Here is a 20,782-nt window from a genome sequence, read left to right as displayed (position 1 = left end):
AGTGTGAATGAATCAAAACTATACCTATATTTTTTGTCAGACTGGCAAAAAAATATATTTTTTGGTGTGTCACAGAATTTTAGTAATTGGTTTACATGTGCCATAAGATGAAAAAGGTTGAAAATCACTGTGTTAGTTCATTGTAATAAAATAATAAAACAGACATGGTGGTTTGCCGCATGAAACGTGGTTTAATGGAGGGGACAAACAATAAGCAAGCAATTATAATACTGTGTTATAAACATTATGATAGAACAGTACAAGGTGTGATGGAAATATAGGAGAAACCTCTAAGACTGACAGAATTAGAATTCAGGCACAACTATCCAAAGGAAGTAGCCTGAGAACTCTATTATATAAAGTCAAGTTAATTCTGTTTAACTTTATCCTTTAATTTTCCCAAAGTCTTACTGATATGATAAAATGCAGTGAATGCTTTTTGAAAGTATATTCTCAGTTATGCTAGACTTAAAGGAAACTAGTGACAGATTTCCACTGATATTATAAATTTGAATTTGAGTAGGGCTGATTGAAATCTGAGGGAAAATGGGTAATATTTGGTTTATGGAGCAGGATTGAGTGAAATTAGTTTCCTAGGAAAAGAAGCCTCACATCAAAGAAATTTTCTTCAAGTGTATTTGGCAGTGTATCAGTTCTGCACATGTGGCTTATATTTTTCTATTGATGAGTTTTCCTTCTCTGAAAAGGAAAAAAAAATCTATCTAGAGAAAGTTCCAGTAAATAGCAGGTTTTTTTTCCTTTGAGCATTAAGGAAGACCTATAATTCTAAATATATGCATATGGATCTCTCAATTTTCTTCAGGTTTAACAGAGGACATGAGACTAATTGGTTAAATAGTTTGATCACTAGTTTTGGGTTTAGAGAAGCTGGTCTGCAAGAATACAGTTATTTTTTCCTTTTTATTGAATTTATTGGGGTGACACTGGTTAAAAAAATTATATGGGTTTCAGGTGCTCAGTTCCACAACACATCATCTGTATACTGTGTTGTGTGTTTACCAGCACAAGTTAAGTCTCTGTCCATCACCATTTATCACCCTCTACACCCTCCTCCACGTCTCCTCGTTCCTCTCCCCTCTGCAGTCTCCACGCTGTTGTCCCTGCCCGTGAGATTTTTTCTTTTTTGCTCAATCCCTCCACTCCTTCCTCCCTGCTCCAACCCTCCTCCTCTGACAGCTGTCAGCCTCCTCTCTGTGAGTCTCCCTCTATTTTCCTTATTAGTTCTTTTTTTTTTCATTAGATTCCACATATGAGTAAAATCATATGGTATTTGTCTTTCTCTGACTGGTTTATTTTGCTTAGCACAGTGGTCTCCAGGTTCATTCATGTTCCTTTTTTTTTAATGACCAAGTAGTATTTCACTGTGTAAATGTACCACAGCTTTTTTTTATCCATTCATCTATTGATGGACACATGGGCTACTTCCAAATCTTGGCTGTTGTAAATAATGCTACAGTGAACATAGGGTGCATATATTCTTTGGAATTAGTGTTTTGGGATTCTTTGGATATATTCCCATAAGTTGAATCAGTGGGTCATATAGCAGTTCCGTTTTTTTTTTTTTAAATCATCAGCTGAGGATATGTTTTAGTGATTTAAAAGAGTGGAGGGTGGGGAAAAGAGATATGAAAGAGAAACAATGATCAGTTGCCTCCCTTAAGAGCCCAGCAGGGGATTGAATCGGCAACCTAGGTTTGTGCCCTGACTTGCAATCAAGGATCCAGCCCTCAAACTTTTGGTGTATGGGATGACACTCCAACTAACTGAGCCACCCGACCATGGTGGTAGTTCCATTTTTAATTTTTTGAAGTGATTCCATGCTGCTTTCCACAGTGGCTGCACCAACCTGCATTCCCAGCAACAGTGCACAAGGGTTCCCCTTTCTCTACCTCCTTGCCAACACTTGTCATTTGTACATTTGTTGATGATAGCCATTCTAGCCAGGTGTATGGTGATATCTCATTGTGGTTGAGCATTTGTCATATGTTTATTGGCCATCTGTATATCTTCCTTGGAAAGGTGTCTATTCAGATTCTTTGCCCATTTTTAAATTATATTTTTTGGAGTTGAGTTTTATAAGTTCTTTATAAATTTTGGATATTAACCCTTTATCAGAGTTATCATTGGAGAATGTATTTCCTTATTGAGTGGGCTGTCTTTTCATTCATTTATGGTTTCCTTTGCTGTGCACAAACTTTTAAGTTTAATGTAGTCCCATTTATTTTTTCTTTCATTTCCTTGTGCAAGAAGATATATCAGGAAAAATTTGCTACGAGAAATATCTGAGATTTTATTGCCTATGTTTTCTTCTAGATTTTTTTTATGGTTTTGAGTCTAACATTTAAGTCTTTTATCCATTTGGAGTTTATTCTTATGTGTGGTGTAAGAAGGTGGTCTAGTTTAATTTTTTTTCACACGTATCTGTCCAATATTCTCAACATCAGCACCACTTATTGAATAGACTGTCTTTAGCCCATTGTACCTTTATGCCTCCTTTTTCAAATATTAATTGACTATAAACGTGTGGGCTGATTTCTGGGCTCTTTATTCTGTTTTTTGATCCCTATGTTTTTTTATGTCAACACCATGTTGTTTTGATTATTGTAGCCTTGCAGTATAGTTTGATATCAGCGTGATTTCTCCAAATTTTTTCTTCTTTCTCAAAATTGCTGTGGCTATTTGGAGTCTTCTGTGGGTCTATATAAATTTTTGGAATATTTGTTCTAGGTTTGTGAAATATGTCATTGGTATCTTGATAGGACTTGCATTGAATCTATAGATTGCTTTTGGATAATGTGGACATTTTAATGATGTTAATTATTCCTCTTCATGAACATGGTATATGCTTCTACTTATTTGTATCTTTAATTTCTTTCTTCAGTGTCTTATAATTTTCTGAGTACAGGTCTTCTACATCCTTGATTAGGTTTATTTCTAGGTTGTTTATTTTTTTTTGAAGCAATCGTGAATGAGATTGTGTTCTTAGTTTCCCTTTCTGATAGTTCATTATTTGTGTGTAGACACGCAACTGATTTCTGGATATTTATTTTGTATCCTCCTACTTTACTGAATTCATTTATCAATTCTATTTTTTTGTGGAATCTTTAGGGTTCTCTACAGTATCATGTCATCTGTGCATAAGGATGGTTTGCTTTTTTTCTTTCATATTTGGATGCCTTTTATTACTTCTTATCTGATTGCTCTGGATAGAACTTCCATTACTATTTGAATAAGAGTGATAAAAGAAGTACCCCCTGTCTGGTTCCTGATCTTAAAGGAAATGCTTGTAGTTTTTGCCCATTGAGTATGATGTTGGCTGTGAGTTTGTCATACATAGTCTTTATTATGTTGAGGTATGTTCTTTTCCCATTTCGCTGAGAGTTTTTATCATAAATCAGTTCTGGATTTTATCAGATGCTTTTTCTGCATCTTTTGATATTGATATGATCATGTGGTTTTTGTCCTTCAATTTGTTTATGTGGTGTGTCCTGTTTATATTGCTATTTCTTGTCCTTAGTGCCTTTGACTTCTTGTATAAAAAGCAGTGGCATTACATACTCTGTTACACGTCCATCATTGAGTGTCTCTATTGTTCTGCTCTTGGATCCCATTGTATAGTCAGTTCCTGTTGGCCCCAGTTATGGCTCTCATTCCATGACATAAAGTAACTGAAGGATTTTTTTCCCCTTGCATTGCCAATAAATAGTTGATAGGATGTATGTATTTTCCCTTAAAAATGAGGAATAAATACCTTTTTTTCTTTATTTCATTGCTATTATTTGTAATTTTGGCAGGAAACTTTAGTTGTCAGCCTAGAGGAAAGACTAAGTAATTATCCTATTCTAATATAATTTGTTAACTCATACAGGATGAATAAGATGGATGTTTGACAAGTAATTAGTATTAATGCAGTTGTTTTGTGTGCAGGAGACTACAACTTTATGGCCATTTCTCCATGTTTCTCTATCCTTATTTTAGCCCCTCCTAAATAACTCTAGGTATTTTTCATTTTCCTTACTATTATGTCCTATTCAAAGAACTTTAGTCTTTCCTATCAGATATTTTTGATGTCTTTGCTACTGTTCTCTTTATTGAATGGGAGTTTCAAATAAGCAAGTATTATCTAAGGGATTGAACACAAGGGGTTGACTTTTTCCCTTCCAAATTTAAACTGTAGAATTTTTTTGTCTTTTCCTCTGACCACATAGTATGTTAGAATAATAGTGATACTGAGAAAGACCTGGATATGTCAGTTACTTAATTGTCCTAACTTTTAATATCACAGAACTTTGAACACATCTACAATTTTCCTAAACTTATCCATTTTAATATTTAATAGCCTTTATAAATGCAAGCCTACATCACTTGTATTTTATCTAAGTTGTTATCCATGATTGAAGTTTTAAAAAATAATGATTCTTATAATCTTTGTAATAATTTTTTATATCCTCACTGTAGGATTTTTAGAAAGGGAGGGAGGGAGGGAGGGAAGGAAGGGGGCGGGTGGGGGGGAGAGAGAGAGATCTATGTGAGAGAGAAGCATAGGTTGATTGCCTTCCATATGCACCCTGACTGGGGATTGAACCCCCAACCTAGATATGTGCCTTGACCAGGGTCAAACTTGCAACCTTTTTGGTGTGTGGGACAGCACTCAAACCAACTGAGCCACTTGGCCAGGGCTGTAATAATTCTATAAATATTTTAAAATTCTTACCTTTTCTCTTCATGTCTTATGTTTTGCATCCTTGTAAAACTTTTCCTTTATGGATTGTCTTTTAAAACATCGAATCATCTTTGCTATTTTTTTAAGACCCTTTAAAAATTCTCTATAATTAGTTTAGATCAAAGTTAATTTGATTGAAATTATGTAGGACTTTATGATATAATGACTTCCAGGTTTTGACCTAAGGAGAGAATATTCCTTCTTCTAAAATTGTTATGAAAAAACATTACTTTGTATGGCTTTTGCTTCTAATAATAGTAGATATTCTTGCTCTTTCCTGATATGACCCTTTGAAATGAATGAGAACATCCTTTCCCAGGATATTATTAACTGCTTTTTTTCACTGAGTGAACATTCAACATAGAAAAGTTATTAATGGCTAAATATACATCTAAAATACATATATTGTCCATACAACAGAGAACAGGGAATTTGTGTGTTATGAAATGTCTAAAACATATCATCTATAAAGGATACTAGTCATGTATACAAAAGGAGCCACCAGTCCAGATCAGTGGGCATGGTCTGTATAGATGAACAGATCATGTTCTTAAAAATATTTTTGTCTACCATAAATGTGTAACAATCACTGTATTACCAGTTTGTACTGATAGAGTGAACAAAAGAAAAGTAGTATATGTATTATGCTTGTTGAAACATTTTTAAAAATTATCATTAATTGTGGTAAAAATACATGCTGTAATGTTAATAATAATTACCATTTTCTTCTTAGAGAATAGAAGGGTTGTTTGTTTTTGGTTTTTTTTCCTATGAGCAGTTCAAAAGTAGAAGATGTTATCTTCCACTTTGGAACAAAAATACTTTTATTATATGATGGCAGATTGTGCATTCACATAAAAAGGGAAAATAGGGTCATTGACTTGTAGGAAAGTTAAGGAGTTGCTTTAAAATAATCTAATCAGCCAACAAATGATTCTCTAGCCAGGGCAAGAGATTGCAGGTAGTCAGATGGCTCTTTCACTGAGGTTATACTCATATCTTTATAAAATAAACCTGGGTATTTAATTGATGTAAATTTTAGTATCATTCATTGTCTCTCTTGTTTAAAAAAAAAATACTGTTTCTAAGTAACATGTAAAAAACCTTGGCTAACAAACAAGATCCCAAGAAATATTATTTAATGTTACACTGCCAAGAACATCTTAGATAATTCAACAAAAATGCCGTATTTTAAAAAGCCTGAATACATTTTATACTAATTTTACAATTATTTATTGAGGTCTTGTTGATTGAACAATTGGATATGATAGGGATCCAAAAGAAACTTATATAACTTATAAAGAACTTATATTCATTTCTGAGAAACAAATTCATATGAAACAGCAAAAAAACCCCAAAAAACCCAGGAAATGATATAATTTAATACCAACGTGGCAAATTAATGTTTTTGTTGAGTCAGACAATCATCAGTAATCTGCCTGTAGCACTTACTATCATCATGTAATTTTTGGTTAATAAGTCAACGTAAGTCTGGGTTTATTTAATCTTTTCTGTACTTAAAAAAATTGACTATAGGCACTGAGTCAGAACATATTGTTGGACACATACTGTGTACCAGCATACTTTTAGGCATTAGGGTTAAAAATGTGAGCAAATGGAGAGTCTCTGCACTTAAGGAACTTGTTGCTTTATGTGTATATGTATACCAGAGGGTAGGAGGTGATGGCAGGGAAGAGACAGTAAACATATGGAACTATAAATAAAATAATTTTAGATACTCATAAGTATTATTAAGATGACAGAAATGTTAGGGTGAAGGTGCTTTGACTGCTGTTATCAGAGAAAGCCTGTCTGAAGAACTAAGGTTTGAGTTGAGGTCTATGATGAGAAAAATTAAGTAGATGGTCATATTTACAGTTCAGAACTCAAGGCACTCTAGGTTGGAGATAGAAGTTTAGGAGTCATCATTATGAACATGATATTTAAAGCCATGTCACACAGTTGAGAAGTCAAGTAAGATGGAACTTGACAGCTGACCTTTGCCTTTAGCCAAAAATGAGTCATCAGTGCTTTGGTGGGTTTTGTTTTTTTCCCCCTTGTGTAAAAGTACATTATTAATAGATTGAAGAGAGAAAGAGGGGTAAAGGAATAGACACAATGGGAATACATAAATCTTTGCAGGATTTTGCTATGAAGGAAAGGAAAGTAGGGGACAAAATCCAGTCTTTTCAAAAGATGGATAGTATTAGTGTGGGTTGTTATGCCTAAATAAGACTGATCCACTAGAGGAAGTGAGGCTGTAGTATGGAGATGGAATAATTTCAGGAATGAAGCCTTTCGGAAGCTGATGTGGACAGGATTCAGAGCACAAGTGAGAAGGTGACCTTGATATTAGGAATTTCTTCCATTATAATAGGAGGAAAGGCAGAGAATGTGCAAAAAAAAAAAAAAAAAAAACCAAACCAAAAAACAAACACGGAGACAGTCAATGGTGAAAAGATAATCTTTTCAACAAATGGTGCTGGAACAACTGGACATCCGCATGTAGAAAGATGAATCTAGATTGACTTTATGTCCTTCCTGAAAATGTGTCATGGGAAGTGCCCTGCAGGGCACTCCTGGACCTGAGGGTCACTGTCCGGAGCCAGCTGAGGAGGGAGCGGGCCTCTGAATCCTGCAGAGCCTGTCCTGGGGTTGTCACGGATGGCGGGAATAAACACAAGTTGTTGCAAACACTTCTCTGTTTGCCAGGAGAGGGGACTTGGCTCTTCCCTCTATTGGAGAAGGCCCCGAGCCCTGTGTCCAAAGGCTTTTGTTGAGAAACAAATGCACGGGGATATGGATGCAAAGTTCATCAATCAATGTCAAAAGGCTATGTTTACAGAAAACAGAGATCATGGATAACAATTTGAAGGAACACAAGAGAGCTGCCTCAGGTCAGGGTCTATGAATAATGTAAATCTCCTTCCCAGTATGAGCCGGTTATCATCACTTTTGAGGGAAGAACAAAGCATGTTTCAGGGAACTTACTTCTAGGCATGTTTGTCCCCAGGAACTGCCCGATTCTTAGGGCTGTACATGCCTTTAGTATTGTTTGAAGCCTGAGCCAGGCAGGCAGAGCAGAGCCACCAACAGATAAGGAGACTTCTTTCAGATAGAATGAGGACCCCGGCCACGTCCAAGCTGAGCTGAGGGGTGCGGGCCTTTTTGCCCTTTCTCCAAGTCCCTCAAGTCCTTGTCTGCTGCCCATACTGGCTGATGTCTGGCTTAGGTCGTCCCTCCACTTGAGAGATCTTACCTGTCTTTGACTAACCAACCACCACAGGGCCAAGCAGGGTGATGTGAGGGAGGCAGGGGCAGGGGGTCAGATTTTTTCTCCTCAGTGGCCTGTTTTCCCAAGGCCTCCTTGATTATCTCCAGCCTTGGGGCCCTCTCACCTGTCGGCAGGGCTACAGTCCCTGAAACCAGACAGGGCCTTTCCCAACAAAAATGAACTCAAAATTGGTCACAATTCTAAATGTAAAACACAAACTATAAAATTACTAGAGATAACAGAAAACCTAGATGACCTTGGGTATGGCAGTGACTTTTTAGATCAACACCAAGGGTACAATCCATGAAAGAAGTAATGGCTAAACTGAACTTTATTAAAATTAAATTTTTTTCTCTGCAAAAGACACTGTCAGGGAAATGAAAAGACAAGCCACACACTGGGAGAAAATATTTGCAAAATATGTATATGGTAAGGGACTGTTATCCAAAATATACAAGAACTCTTAAAACTTAACAAGAAAAGAGCAACCCAATTTTTAAAAAATGAGCCAAAGACTAACAGACACCTCACTGAAAAATATACATGTATAGATGGCAAATAAGCATATGAACAGATCCTTTAAATTGTGTGTCATTAGGAAAATTCATACTAAAAGAACAGTAAGATACCACAACACATTTAGTAGAATGACCAGAATTGAGAACACTGGCAACACCAAATGATGGCAAGGCTATCAAGCAAATGGAGTGCTCATTCATTGCTTATGGGAATGCATTATGGTACAGACCTTTTGGAAAACAATTTGTGGGTTCACACAAAACGAAACATACTTTTAGCATACAACCTAGTAATCACACTCCTGGTACAGTAAGTCATGGACAGGTTCTCAAAAATTGGAACTGTAAGTGACACGATGTATAACAAAACCAACTTTACCATAGGCATATTCCTGGTCACAAAGACATTACCAAACTTCTAAATAAGATCCCAAACATTTTCTAATATTAAAAATGGAAATAGACTTGAGGTATACATACATTTAAGAAAGATTAAAGACAAGATAATTATTTCCAACCTGCTTATGTGGAGTAAGGTTGGGGGGACCCAAGCCTCTACCAGCACTGCAGGGCACAAGGTGGCACCTCCCCTGGACAGGACGCCCTTCTGTCACAGGGCACCCACACCAACACTCATTCAGACTGGGACAATTCAGGCACACCAGTCCACCTGGCTGTGCACATGTTTGGGATGGGGGAGTAAACCTGAGTACCTGGAAAGAACCCACGCACTCATGGAGAGGACAGGCAAACTGCACACAGACAGTGGCCCTGGCGGGGAATTGATTTTTTTTTTTCGCAACAATGTTGAATTAAACAATGTTATTTGAGGTTCTGCTGTATTTACCCAAACGAGTTGAAAAATTATGTCCACACAAAAACATGCACATGAATGTTTATAGCAGTATGTCATTATACATTTGTCTAAACCCATAGAATGTACAACGCAGAGAGTGAATCCTAATGTTAAACAATGTACGCTGGGTGATAACGATGTGTCGATGTAGGTCAGATATAACAGGTATACCTCTCTGGTGGAGAATGTTGATAATGGAGGAGACTATACCTGTGTGGGGGCAGGGAGTATACAGGACATCTTTGTACTGTCCTTGTAGTTTTGCTGAGAACCTAAAACTGCTCTAAAAAATAGGGTGTACTTAAAAAAAAATGCAGGTGGGTTGTGGAGTCTATATTAGAAAGATGAGGTAATTTTCACCCTCGTATCTATTTCTGTATGCAGTTTAAGATTGGTTATCATCAACTGAGAGTGAGAGGACAATGCGTGTGGGAGAGGCGAGGAGAAAGGAGGTGTGAAATGGTCCTTTCAGAGAGTGCTAAGTTGAATTTGCTTGGAAATCATAGTGGTAAACTGTAAGAGTGTCAGTTTGAGATTTCTAGTCATAAATAACAAGTGAATTTTAACTCTGTTTTGGAATTTTTTAAAATAACAATACCTAGACCAGCTATTACTGGTAATGGGGATCCCTAATACCTAGATTTTGGTCTTGAAATACCACTTTCTACTAAAAGAAAGCAGGGCTTCTTGGAGAAGTGGCTCATTTGGCTTGGGGCAAACATTTTCAAGACAAGATGGAATACCTAGTCATAACAGAGAACAAAAAAGTTATCAAAAAATACTACAACCATGTTAAAAGTGTTCAGTGGCCAATGTGAAGAGTCCTCCACTGGCTAAAATATGGGACAATTTGAGTTTCAATAAAGAAAGTAACTGTAGTAAATTAAAACAAAATATGTTTAAATCCATGAGCTCATATTTGATCTTACACACTCACACACACACACACACACACTTTCTCTCTCTCAGTCTCACACACACAAACACACCGCTTAGTGGAAACTCTTGAAGGATTCTAGCAAATGTATCCTTTTATTAAAAAGGAAAGAATCAAGCATTTATCCTTTTTTAATATAAACTTTATCACAGGTTACCAAACAATGGTTATGGTAAAATTTCTCTTTAAAGAAGCCTTCCACCCAAAGTCAAATCTTCTGTCACCATATATTTGACCCCCTTTACTTTACTATCCCCATTGGGCACACGATACAATATACAGATCACATATCATGGAATTGTACAGTTGAAACCTATAAAATTTTATTAACCAATATAACCCCTGTAAATTTAATTAAAAAAAAACCTGTTCCAGCTAATAAATAATGATTGATAGAATTGGAATATCACCATTTTGAATTAATGAATTTAGATGTTATGTACCAGCAGCTGCTAAAATCACAAAAAGGAATACAAGATATTATGCATCTTCTAATAAGACCGAACCATGAAGTATTTTTGCAAAAAAAAAAAAAAAAGAAAGAAAGAAAGAAAAATCTGATTAAGCCTTTATATTCAATTACCAATTTTCTAAGATATATAGAGTAAAGTTTAATATGTTAATCTGTATGGATGCAATCAGCAAAGTCCAGATTTTGGAAAACATTACCAGACAAATTAAACAGTAGTGTATAGGGAAGGCTTGTTATTTGGATGATCAAAGTATATAAGCTAAGGAAATGATACCATAAAAATCAGGAGACTTTTATGTTACTCTTAAGAGGGAGGAGTTTTGATTGGGAGAAAACCTGTAGAAGGCTTTGGGTAACTGATGAGATTTTCTCTGCTTCAGTGGATATTATGTAGAAGGGTGGTTTGCCTTAAAACAATTCATTAAGCTGAAGTACATTTGTTGTATGTACTTCTCTGCAGTTTAGGTATGTTTAACAATACTAAAGTAAAACTTTTACGTGAGTTTGAGATATTAAAGAAAATTTTATCTTAATTTTTGAAGTTACTTGTTAGGCTTTCATAGAAACTGGGAGGTTAGGGGGCGAGAAGTGTTAAAGACTTCAGTTGAGACTCTAAATAACAGCATTGCAAACAGCAACTAAGACCACAGATCAAAGAATCAGGGAAGTTCGACTACTCAGCATTATCAGTCACTTCAGCCATTGCCGAAACATGTTCTCATCTCCACTCTGTGACTGTTTAATAAACGGGTTATACCCTGAAAATGCTTGCTTGCATATGTTTCATGTTCTTCAAAGGGCTTTTATACTTAGAAAGACTGGATGAATATATAAGTAGAATTGATAATGCTATTTAAACTCTCTATAAAATAATATTTCTTTAAAAATAGTTAAGAATATGTAATATTAGAATGAGTTGTACCTTTATTGTAGATGTCAATATGTTGTCTAATGTATTTTCATCCATACTTATAAAATTTCCATCTCTTATTTATCTAAAGGAATAATTTTTACTAGTTTGGTAAAAATGGAGATACATCAAACTGATGTGAAAAAATTTGTAAATATTCATGATAGTTTGACAAGTCTGAAGTAATTAAAACTATCCTTTTTTTTTTCTGTCAGAGGTCTTTTTATTAGTATCCATGATCGAGGGCATATTGCTTCAATCCTTAATGCATGGCCAGAAACTGTCATCAAGGTAAGTTATAAAATATTCCCACTATGGCAAATTTGTTGTTCTCCCTGTCCTATAACATATTGACAGTTATCATGACCATAATTAAGTAGTGGTCACTAGCTTTTCTAGTGAATTTCACCTAATTTCTATCCCTTTGATTTTTTGCATAGTGGATTAATTTTATTTTGATAGCAATTCGATACCATTTCCCCATTATTTTGATCTAACTTCTTAGTATTTATTTTATTTGTTGTAAACAATGATAAATGTTGAATAAATGTTTCAATAGTGTCTGAATTTCTTTAAGCAAACTCCATTTTCATATTAATCATTTAATAAGAGGAATCCAGGTAGGCAAAAAAAAAATCTGTTGATTTCCTTTATCAATGTGACATTAGCTCTTTTGACTGCTGTCTGTGAGTGAACTATTGAAAATAAAGTAAAAATATAATGTGACATGTTGTACCTTTTTTTCGGAGACACTGTACTTGGATTAACTCTTGTAATGATCTTGATCATTCAGTGAGGAAAGGAAGGCGCAGCTTAACAGTGGGTTACGTGGTGGTGGTGGGAATTGAATGCAGGCCTCAGAGCTGGTGTTACGTTACCTACCTTGCCTAAAGAACGTGTGATGTACTTGATTCCTCCTTGGCCCCTTTTTACCCTTTTGTTAGGTGCCCACCAGTGCTTTGTGGTATCTTTGAGGAGTAAGATTGAATAAATTGATGCCTTTTAGTCGTACAAAGGCACTTCAGCTGGGACTCCTGAACTGTTATTCCATTAATGATCTTTCTTCCTTGAACAGTTGTGGCTAGAAGTAATTCACTCTGTTCTTTAAGGCTCATGCAAGGCAAACTTGTAAAACAAAATGTTTTTTACTCTTTTCAACCTTCCCAGTTTTTTCTCTCCCACCTAAGTTGCTCCCTCAATTTTTCTCCCACTCTGTAGTCTGCACTGTCCACGGGTCCAGTCCTTAGGAACTACCCTAAAAATGTGCTAATTATATAAAATATAAATGTCTTGTCCTTTAAGAAGAAGGATATTTACATTTAATCAAGATTCTATAGAGAATTTTAAGAATGAGTCAATATAGGAAATAGTTCTGAGGTAGAGAGTTCTACTTAATATCCCCGTAATCCTAATGGCTAGGCAGTAGTAAGCTGTCCTTTGCTTTATGTTCTTTCCACTAGCTGATTAACTTTATTAATAGCCTGCCTTTATCCTTTCAGCTCTTGATATTGGGTCCTCATTGACGTTCTTGATCCTAATTATACACACTGTTATTTTAAAAGCCTAGCGTAGTGGCTTAGGAGGCACTTAATAAAATTCAGCTTTGTATTGCAATAGAATAGTGAAAAATAAGACATAGTCTCTACTGTGTAGTTGAAAGCACACATGAAACAAAGGCAATCAGTAATTAGACAACATGTAAATAAACTGTGTGGTATAAATTGTAAGCACTATGTTCATTTATTGAGAGGATACTATCATTCAGAGAAGGCTAGAACAGTTAAGAAATTTTTCTAGCCAAGTTGGAACTTAAGTCTAGCCTTCAATAATTAGAAAGAGAAGAATATAATCCCTTAAGAAGGGAACAGATGAAAGTAGGTATCAAGTTCAAGAAGAGAATGATAGGGTCTTGTGCAATAACTAAATTGGCTGACCAACTAAAGCTAAGTATTAGTATTGAAATGGAGTGTAATTAAGATTGCTTAAGAGGGGATCAAATTATTATGAAAGGTCTTGAAATTCATAAAAAGGGATTTTGACTTGAAAAAGTAGAATGTAATATTGGAGGAAGGCTCATCAGAGAGCGAGAAGAAAAGGAGGCAAGAATTCTACATCCAGGTAGGCTACTACAGAAGTGTAGGTCCTGGGGAAGGAAAAGAACAAATGAAGACAGGACATACAGAGAGAGAGAGAGAGAGAGAGAGAGAGAGAGTCTCTCTCTCTCTAGGAGAACCCCTGCATATATGTGTGTGTGTGTGTGTGTGTGTGTGTGTGTGTCTCTCTCTCTCTCTCTCTCTCTCTCTCTCTCTCTAGGAGAACCCCTGCATATGTTATACAGAATTTTTTATTAGATAATGTCCACAAAATAATTGATACGGGGGTGAAGATTTAATTTCTGAGACACATACATCATTGATGGAATTGTGGTTGTCTTAGATAATCCTGCTGTTGTGACTTAATTATTATGCAGAAAACATACCACTGCTTTATTTAAAATTTTTTTAAATTTACAGTTGCCATCAATATTATATGTTTCAGGTGTGCAACATAGTAATTAGACTATGTAACTTATGAAGTGATCACCCTTATAAGTCCAGTGCTGTATTCCCTGTTCTGTACCCTATATCTCTGTGCTGTTTTTATAACTGGCAATCTTTACATCCTAATCTCTTCCTCTTTCTAACTCATCCTTCCAACCCCTCTTCCAGCTGGCAGCCATCAACATCTTCTATGTATTTTTGGGTATGTTTTTGTTTTGTTGTTTGTTTTTTTTAGATTCTACATATAAACTAAATTACTTTATTTTCCATAAGCATGAGATAAAGTAGTTAAAAACAAAAAGAAGGTAATGTTAATTTAGTGATACATTGCATATATGACAGTTTTTTTCCTTCTGAAAATTCCTTCAACTATTAAAATTTACTCTTTAGTGTTAAAATGTTTATGAATGAATGCTACAGATGTACATTTGTAATAAGGCATAAATAGACCTAAAATATCAAATGCTTTAAAACAGAGTTTAAGAGTCACTGAAACAACTACCACTTGTCCATGGTATATTTACATAATTAAATTAATAGCTCGCGATAAGAGCTTAGGGAATAAAATTTATAAGGATCTAAAAAGAACAATGTTTTGTAAAATTTTATATTCAAGACATATATTTAGTATAAATTAGATGTGTTACCAAAAAGAATGAAAATGATATGCTATTTTAAACCCCCTTTTCAAAAAATTGAAACTGGTAAAAATTACAAGTAGCAACTCTCTGGGTTTAAATATCTTTAGTGAAACCTGAAAAGCATTATATAGATTATTATTGAGATCATAACTAAGTTATATGACATTGCTGCTTTGTCTTTCTCTTTCTCTCAACATAGATTTATTATTCCACTTATTTATGCATTTATTGGTTGCTTGTTGTATGTGCCCTGGCTGGGGATTGAACCCACAAGTTTGGTATATCAAGACAATGCTCTAACCAACTGAGCTACTTAGATTACATAGAATTAAAAATCTCTGCATGGTTAAAATGTATTTTTCATAGATATTTAAGGTGATTAGAAATAAGCTAAACAAAATTCATTATGTCTAGTTAAAGGTTATCAGGTGAGAAAAGTAGCTAACTGTAGTGGGCATATGTCAAAGATGATAGAACAATATCAAGTGGTCATAAGAGCTAAAGAGGATAGGTCAACATTGTAGTGAAAATATTGGCTGATGGTGCTAGGATACATAAACCAAAGATCTGAACGTTTGGGGCTACTCTGCTATTATGCATCAGTTGTCCTCAAAGTGCATGTGATTAGTTCTAAAGCCACTGTTTCATTTTAGTTCCCAGGTTGAGTTTTTTCATATGCTCTTCCTACTGCCCCTCTTGATTGAACAATGAGTTATTTGGGTTGTTTAAATCTCTATGTGCATATGTCTATGGGCCATCTGTATATTCTCCTTGAAGAAGTGTCTATTCAAGTCCTTTGCCCACTTTTTAACTGGTTGGTTTGTCTTCCTCGTGTCAAGTTGTATATGTTCATTACATATTTTGGTAATTAAACCATCATCAGATGTATTATTGGCAAATACGTTCTCCCATACAGTGGATTCCCTTTAAATTCTGATGGTTTCTTCAGCTGTGCAGAAACTTTTAAATTTGATATAGTCCCATTTGTTTATTTTTTTTTCTGTTTCCCTTGCCCTAAGGGATATATTGGCAAAAATATTGCTACTCAAGATAATCTGAAATTTTACTGTCTATGTTTTCTTCTAGCATTTTTGTGATTTTGTGACTTACATTTAAGTCTTTTATCCATTTTGAATTTATTCTTGTGGATGGTGTAAGTTGGTGGTCTGGTTTCATTTTTTTGCATGTATCAATCCAGTTCTCCCCACACCATTCATTGAAGAGACTGTCTTTACTCCATTGTATGCTCTTGCCTCTTTTGTCAAAAAATGCTCAACCTCACTAATCATCTGAGAGATGCAAATTAAAACCACAGTGAGATATCACCTCATACCTGCCAGAATGGCCACCATCAATAAATCAACAAACAGCAAGTACTGGCGAGGATGTGGAGAAGAGGGAACCATAGTGCACTGTACGTGGGACTGCAGACTGGTGCAGCCACTATGGAAAAACAGTGTGGGGTTTCCTCACAAAATTAAAAATGGACCTGCCTTTTGATCCAGTGATTTCACTTCTGGGGATATAGCCTAAGAATCCAAAAACTCCAGTTCAAAAGAATATATGCACCCCTGTGTTCATAGCAGTATTATTTACAGCGAAGATCTGGAAGTAGCCTAAGTACCCATCAGTAGACGAGTGGATAAAAGAGCTGTGTTACATTTACATAATGGAATACTATGTGGCAGTAAAAAAGAAGGATGTCTTATCTTTTGCAACAGCATGGATGGACCTGGAGACTATTATGCTAAATGAAATAAGCCAGTCAGTAAAAGACAAATACCATATAATTTCACTTATATGTAGAATCAAATGAACAAAATAAACTAATGAGCAAAATAGAGGCATAGATTTGTGTAACAGACTGACAGCTATAAGAGGTCGGGGGTTGGGGGCGGTGCTAGATGAAAGTAGGCTAAGGGATTAGCCAAAGAACATAGATTTGTGACTCATGGACGTGGACAACGGAGTGGGGATTGGCCAAAGGACTAAGTGGGACTAGGTAGAGGTGGGTGAAGGGAGGAAAAGTGGAGAAACTGTAACAGTAAAATATAATTAAAAAATAAGTGATGGTAAATGGAGAAAAAAATCTTATGTGCATACCCTCTCTCCTTTTTTCAACAAATTAATCATATATGTTTATTTTTAAAACATACAAAGTGTATATATCAAATTTACTTTTTCTCCCCACTCTTCCATACATACAATCACATAAAATCTTTTCCATATATATTCAATTTATGTGTTTTGAGGTTTAGTATTTCATTACAGAAGTATTAACTTTAGAGACAGAGACCAGGAACTATGCCTAGGATTTGCAAACATCTATTAATAGCTATTTTTTCTTTTTCTTCTAGGCTATTGTGGTGACTGATGGAGAGCGTATTCTTGGCTTGGGGGACCTTGGTTGTAATGGAATGGGAATCCCTGTGGGCAAATTGGCTCTGTATACAGCTTGTGGAGGGATGAATCCTCAAGAATGTCTGCCTGTCACTCTGGATGTGGGAACAGAAAATGAGGTAACAAATTGAGTCTCCAAGACACTCTTCACCTTTTTAAAAAAGCAGAATTCTTTTATTTTGAGCTTATTCCAGGAACCTCATAAAATTCATTATTTTCTGGCTGGTACTCCCTCTTTCCCAACTCTTACAAGAAGATTATTTTCTCTTTTCATTTTCCCTTCATTATAATGTCATAATCTTTTGCCAGCTTCTTTAGTGTTTATTATCCTTTGATAGTATCTATACCATTATTCTACAGAGTATATGTTTTAGATATAATTTCATTTTATTTATTGATTTGAGAGAGGAGAGGGACATAGATTTGTTGCTCTTCTTATTTATGCATTCATTGTTTATTTATGCATTCATTGATTGCTTCTTGTATGTGCTCTGACTGGAGACCGAACCTGCAAGCCTAGTGTGTTGGGACAGCACTCAAACCAACTGCGCAGCCGGGCCAGAGCCGAGATATAATTTTTGACCTGTTCTATGCTATAATAGTAATTTGAACAGCTTTTATGTTCTTTTTATGTTTAACTTCCTGTGTATACATGAGTGCTTATTTAACCTTTATAAAGGATTCATTTTATCATTGCTTATCTGGCATTTTCTTTTTCAATACCAATAGAAATAACTTAGAAATTATCAAACTGACCTCTTAAAACTGTTATTCTGACATTGAGTATATAGATTGAGCATTAAGATTTTCTCTGTAACCCTGGCTGGTGTGGCTCAGTGGTTTGAGTGCTGGCCTGTGAACCAAAGGGTCACCAGTTCAATTCCCAGTCAGGGCACATGCCTGGGTTGTAGGCCAGGTCCCCAGTAGGAGGGGGCGCACGAGAGGCAACCGCACATTGATGTTTCTCTCCCTCTCTTTCTCCTTCCCTTCCCCTCTCTAAAAATAAATGATTAAAACCTTTAAAAGATTTTTCTCTTTATTTATTCATATATCTTAATACATTCCTCTGTGATAAGTTACATTGATATCAGAGTTTAAAAATCACAAAATCTGTAGAACATCTTAAAAATTCTAGGAAGAAATGAAGAGGCATAAAGAGTGATAAAACAGGCATGCAAAAATTTAAGAATTCAGTTTTAAACTTGTGCCTTTTATTGAGATTGTGAGTGTCTGTATAATGTGGGTATAGGGAGAAAATTGTTCACTAATGAAACTGTAACACTGAACTCTTGACTTGATAGATTATATTAATTATATGAAATATTTGATTTCCTGAAGGATGGGACTTGAAATTACCAAATTCGCTACTTCTCTTGAATTTTCTCACATTATGTCCATTTAGTATTCCTTCCTTTCTGGCATTCACTGGTATTTTTACATTATCCCATTCCATATCAGCCTCCCTCAACCTGCAAATCCTTCTATCCATCATCAAATTTATTACTTTGCCCTTCTGTAGATCTGGCTTTTAAAATTCTTTTTCCATTAAACATGTGTGACGCTTACTATATTTCAAAGTTTATGAGCTGCAAAATTAGAAAATAATATACTTTAAATGGATCTTTTGTTAAAGTGCTATGCGTTATTTCTAGATATTTTTTTCTTACTGCCAGGAGACTGTTAGATATTAGGGGGAAAAAATTGAGTGTTGGAATTTTAACTCTTTGACAGGTGACTGGAGAATATCTTTTTAGCCTGAGAGGCCTTCCTGAAACTCTTCAAAGTGTTTTATAGAGTTTGAGTTAGAGTATGTAGATTGAATTGAGTTAGATAAATATTGAGCACCTGCTATCTGTCAAGGCCTAAGTGAAGGCTGGATAATATCAGAATAAACAAGGTAAGAGCTTGCCAGCAGGATACTCTGAATTTAGAAGAGGAGATACATATATAACTAGTTTCAGCATTCATTAAATGCTTTGTTAGGGATATTTGACAAACCATTGAGGACAGTTAGCAAACCATTTCTCTGCTAGTTCCAATATACTCAGCATCTCTAACTATATTTCTGCTATCTTCTTATAACTTACCTTGTTCTAAAATCATATTTAAGAAATTTAATGATGAAAATGTATATTATAAATGATCAGCCAGAGTTTTCTTCTAAAAAGAGAGTAAGTTATTTGTTCCTTTAATTTAGCTATGCCGAAGTTAGCCAAACTGCAAAGTTTGAGCACATAGTCCCAAGACTGCCCTTACTTCTCACACGAACTGTAAGGGTTTCCCAAAGCATTCTCAGTCTTTGTAAGGTTGGAAGGACTCATAGGTCTTACTGTAAGTTATAATCACAGTTAAGTTGTATTACAAGGACAGGATGCATATTAAAATCAGACAAAGGATGTGATGCATAGGGCAGAGCCTTGGAGACTTCCTAATGCGAAGCTTCTGTTTTTCTCTCTTTGTGAAGTCAAGACACACTATGTTCTAGCGTTGAAGTGCGAGATTGATATTTTATTGGGATTTCTTTACCTAGGCCTGATTGATTGATTGCCACATGAACTCAGTCTCCAGTTTGACTAATGCCACATGACCCAATGTCTCCCACCCCAAATCACATGGTTAATTTTTATGGCATAGCGGCCTCTGACCTGTGACTATTATTTGTGGTCCTTGGCATCTCGGTAAATGGTTAGGCCCTATCCAAAATGGTTGAATACATGTGAACGATGTTACCAGAGTCCATGCAAACAATTGACCAAAATATGAGGAAAACACACAAAAAGAAAAGTAGGTCTAAATATTTGATTCTCAAAAACTTCAGATTAGAATGATAGAAATATGAGAGACAACAAGGTGTAAGTTGACAATAATTACTATTAGCTTTAAATAAATGAATGCTTCAATAAAAATTCCCAAGGTCCCAGAGTTGAGATAGTGCTAATAAGATAATTAACTTTGCCAGTATATACCCTCCTTATCTCTTTTTTGGAACTCTCCTATATTTCCATATGCTTTGTTTTTATACTGTTGTTCTAACCTTTTCTTTCTCTCATTCTGTAAGTCTTCCTAAGTCTTCAATGATAGCACCTGCATTGTATGTGACATCTCTTGCTATAGAAGGGCTCACCATTTTTATGTGCTTGCTTAATACCACATCTTTCATTTATTTTCCAAAAAAGATATGGTAAGTGTTTAATTTTGCCCACAAGAAGCTTTTTAATGTGATAAGTTAATATCATTTCTGGGCCAGGAGACTTGATCTATGGAGCCATTATCAAAAATAGGTAATATTGCTTTTTGTAGATTTTTTTTTCAGTCAAGTCTCCAGGAATGCACTCGTCATTCAAACCTTAATTATCATGAAATTTAAAAAAAAACAGTTAATTTTGACACAAACATTATGATTGGGAGAATTTTATAATGTTGTGATTTAATTCAAAAGCTTTATCTTGTTCCTAAATCTTCATATTGACTCTTCATTGTAGTTCATCTT

General features: G+C 35.3%; 1 protein-coding gene across 1 annotated transcript in view; it reads left to right on the top strand.

The window, feature by feature from the left end:
• Positions 1-20,782, top strand: part of ME1 (malic enzyme 1) — a 166,084-nt gene that overhangs the window by 53,236 nt on the left and 92,066 nt on the right. Inside the window, exons 4-5 of the mRNA XM_054569670.1 lie at positions 11,927-12,002; positions 17,250-17,411. Of these exons, the coding sequence (XP_054425645.1) occupies positions 11,927-12,002; positions 17,250-17,411 (238 nt within the window). The remainder of the gene's footprint in view (positions 1-11,926; positions 12,003-17,249; positions 17,412-20,782) is intronic.

The sequence above is a fragment of the Pteronotus mesoamericanus genome, unplaced genomic scaffold (genome assembly GCF_021234165.1).
Source record: "Pteronotus mesoamericanus isolate MK-2021 breed Mesoamerican mustached bat unplaced genomic scaffold, CSHL_Meso_final contig_20, whole genome shotgun sequence".
Taxonomy (NCBI): Eukaryota; Metazoa; Chordata; class Mammalia; order Chiroptera; family Mormoopidae; genus Pteronotus; species Pteronotus mesoamericanus.
The sequence above is the reverse complement of the archived record's forward strand: the minus strand, read 5'-3'. Positions and strand labels throughout refer to the sequence as shown.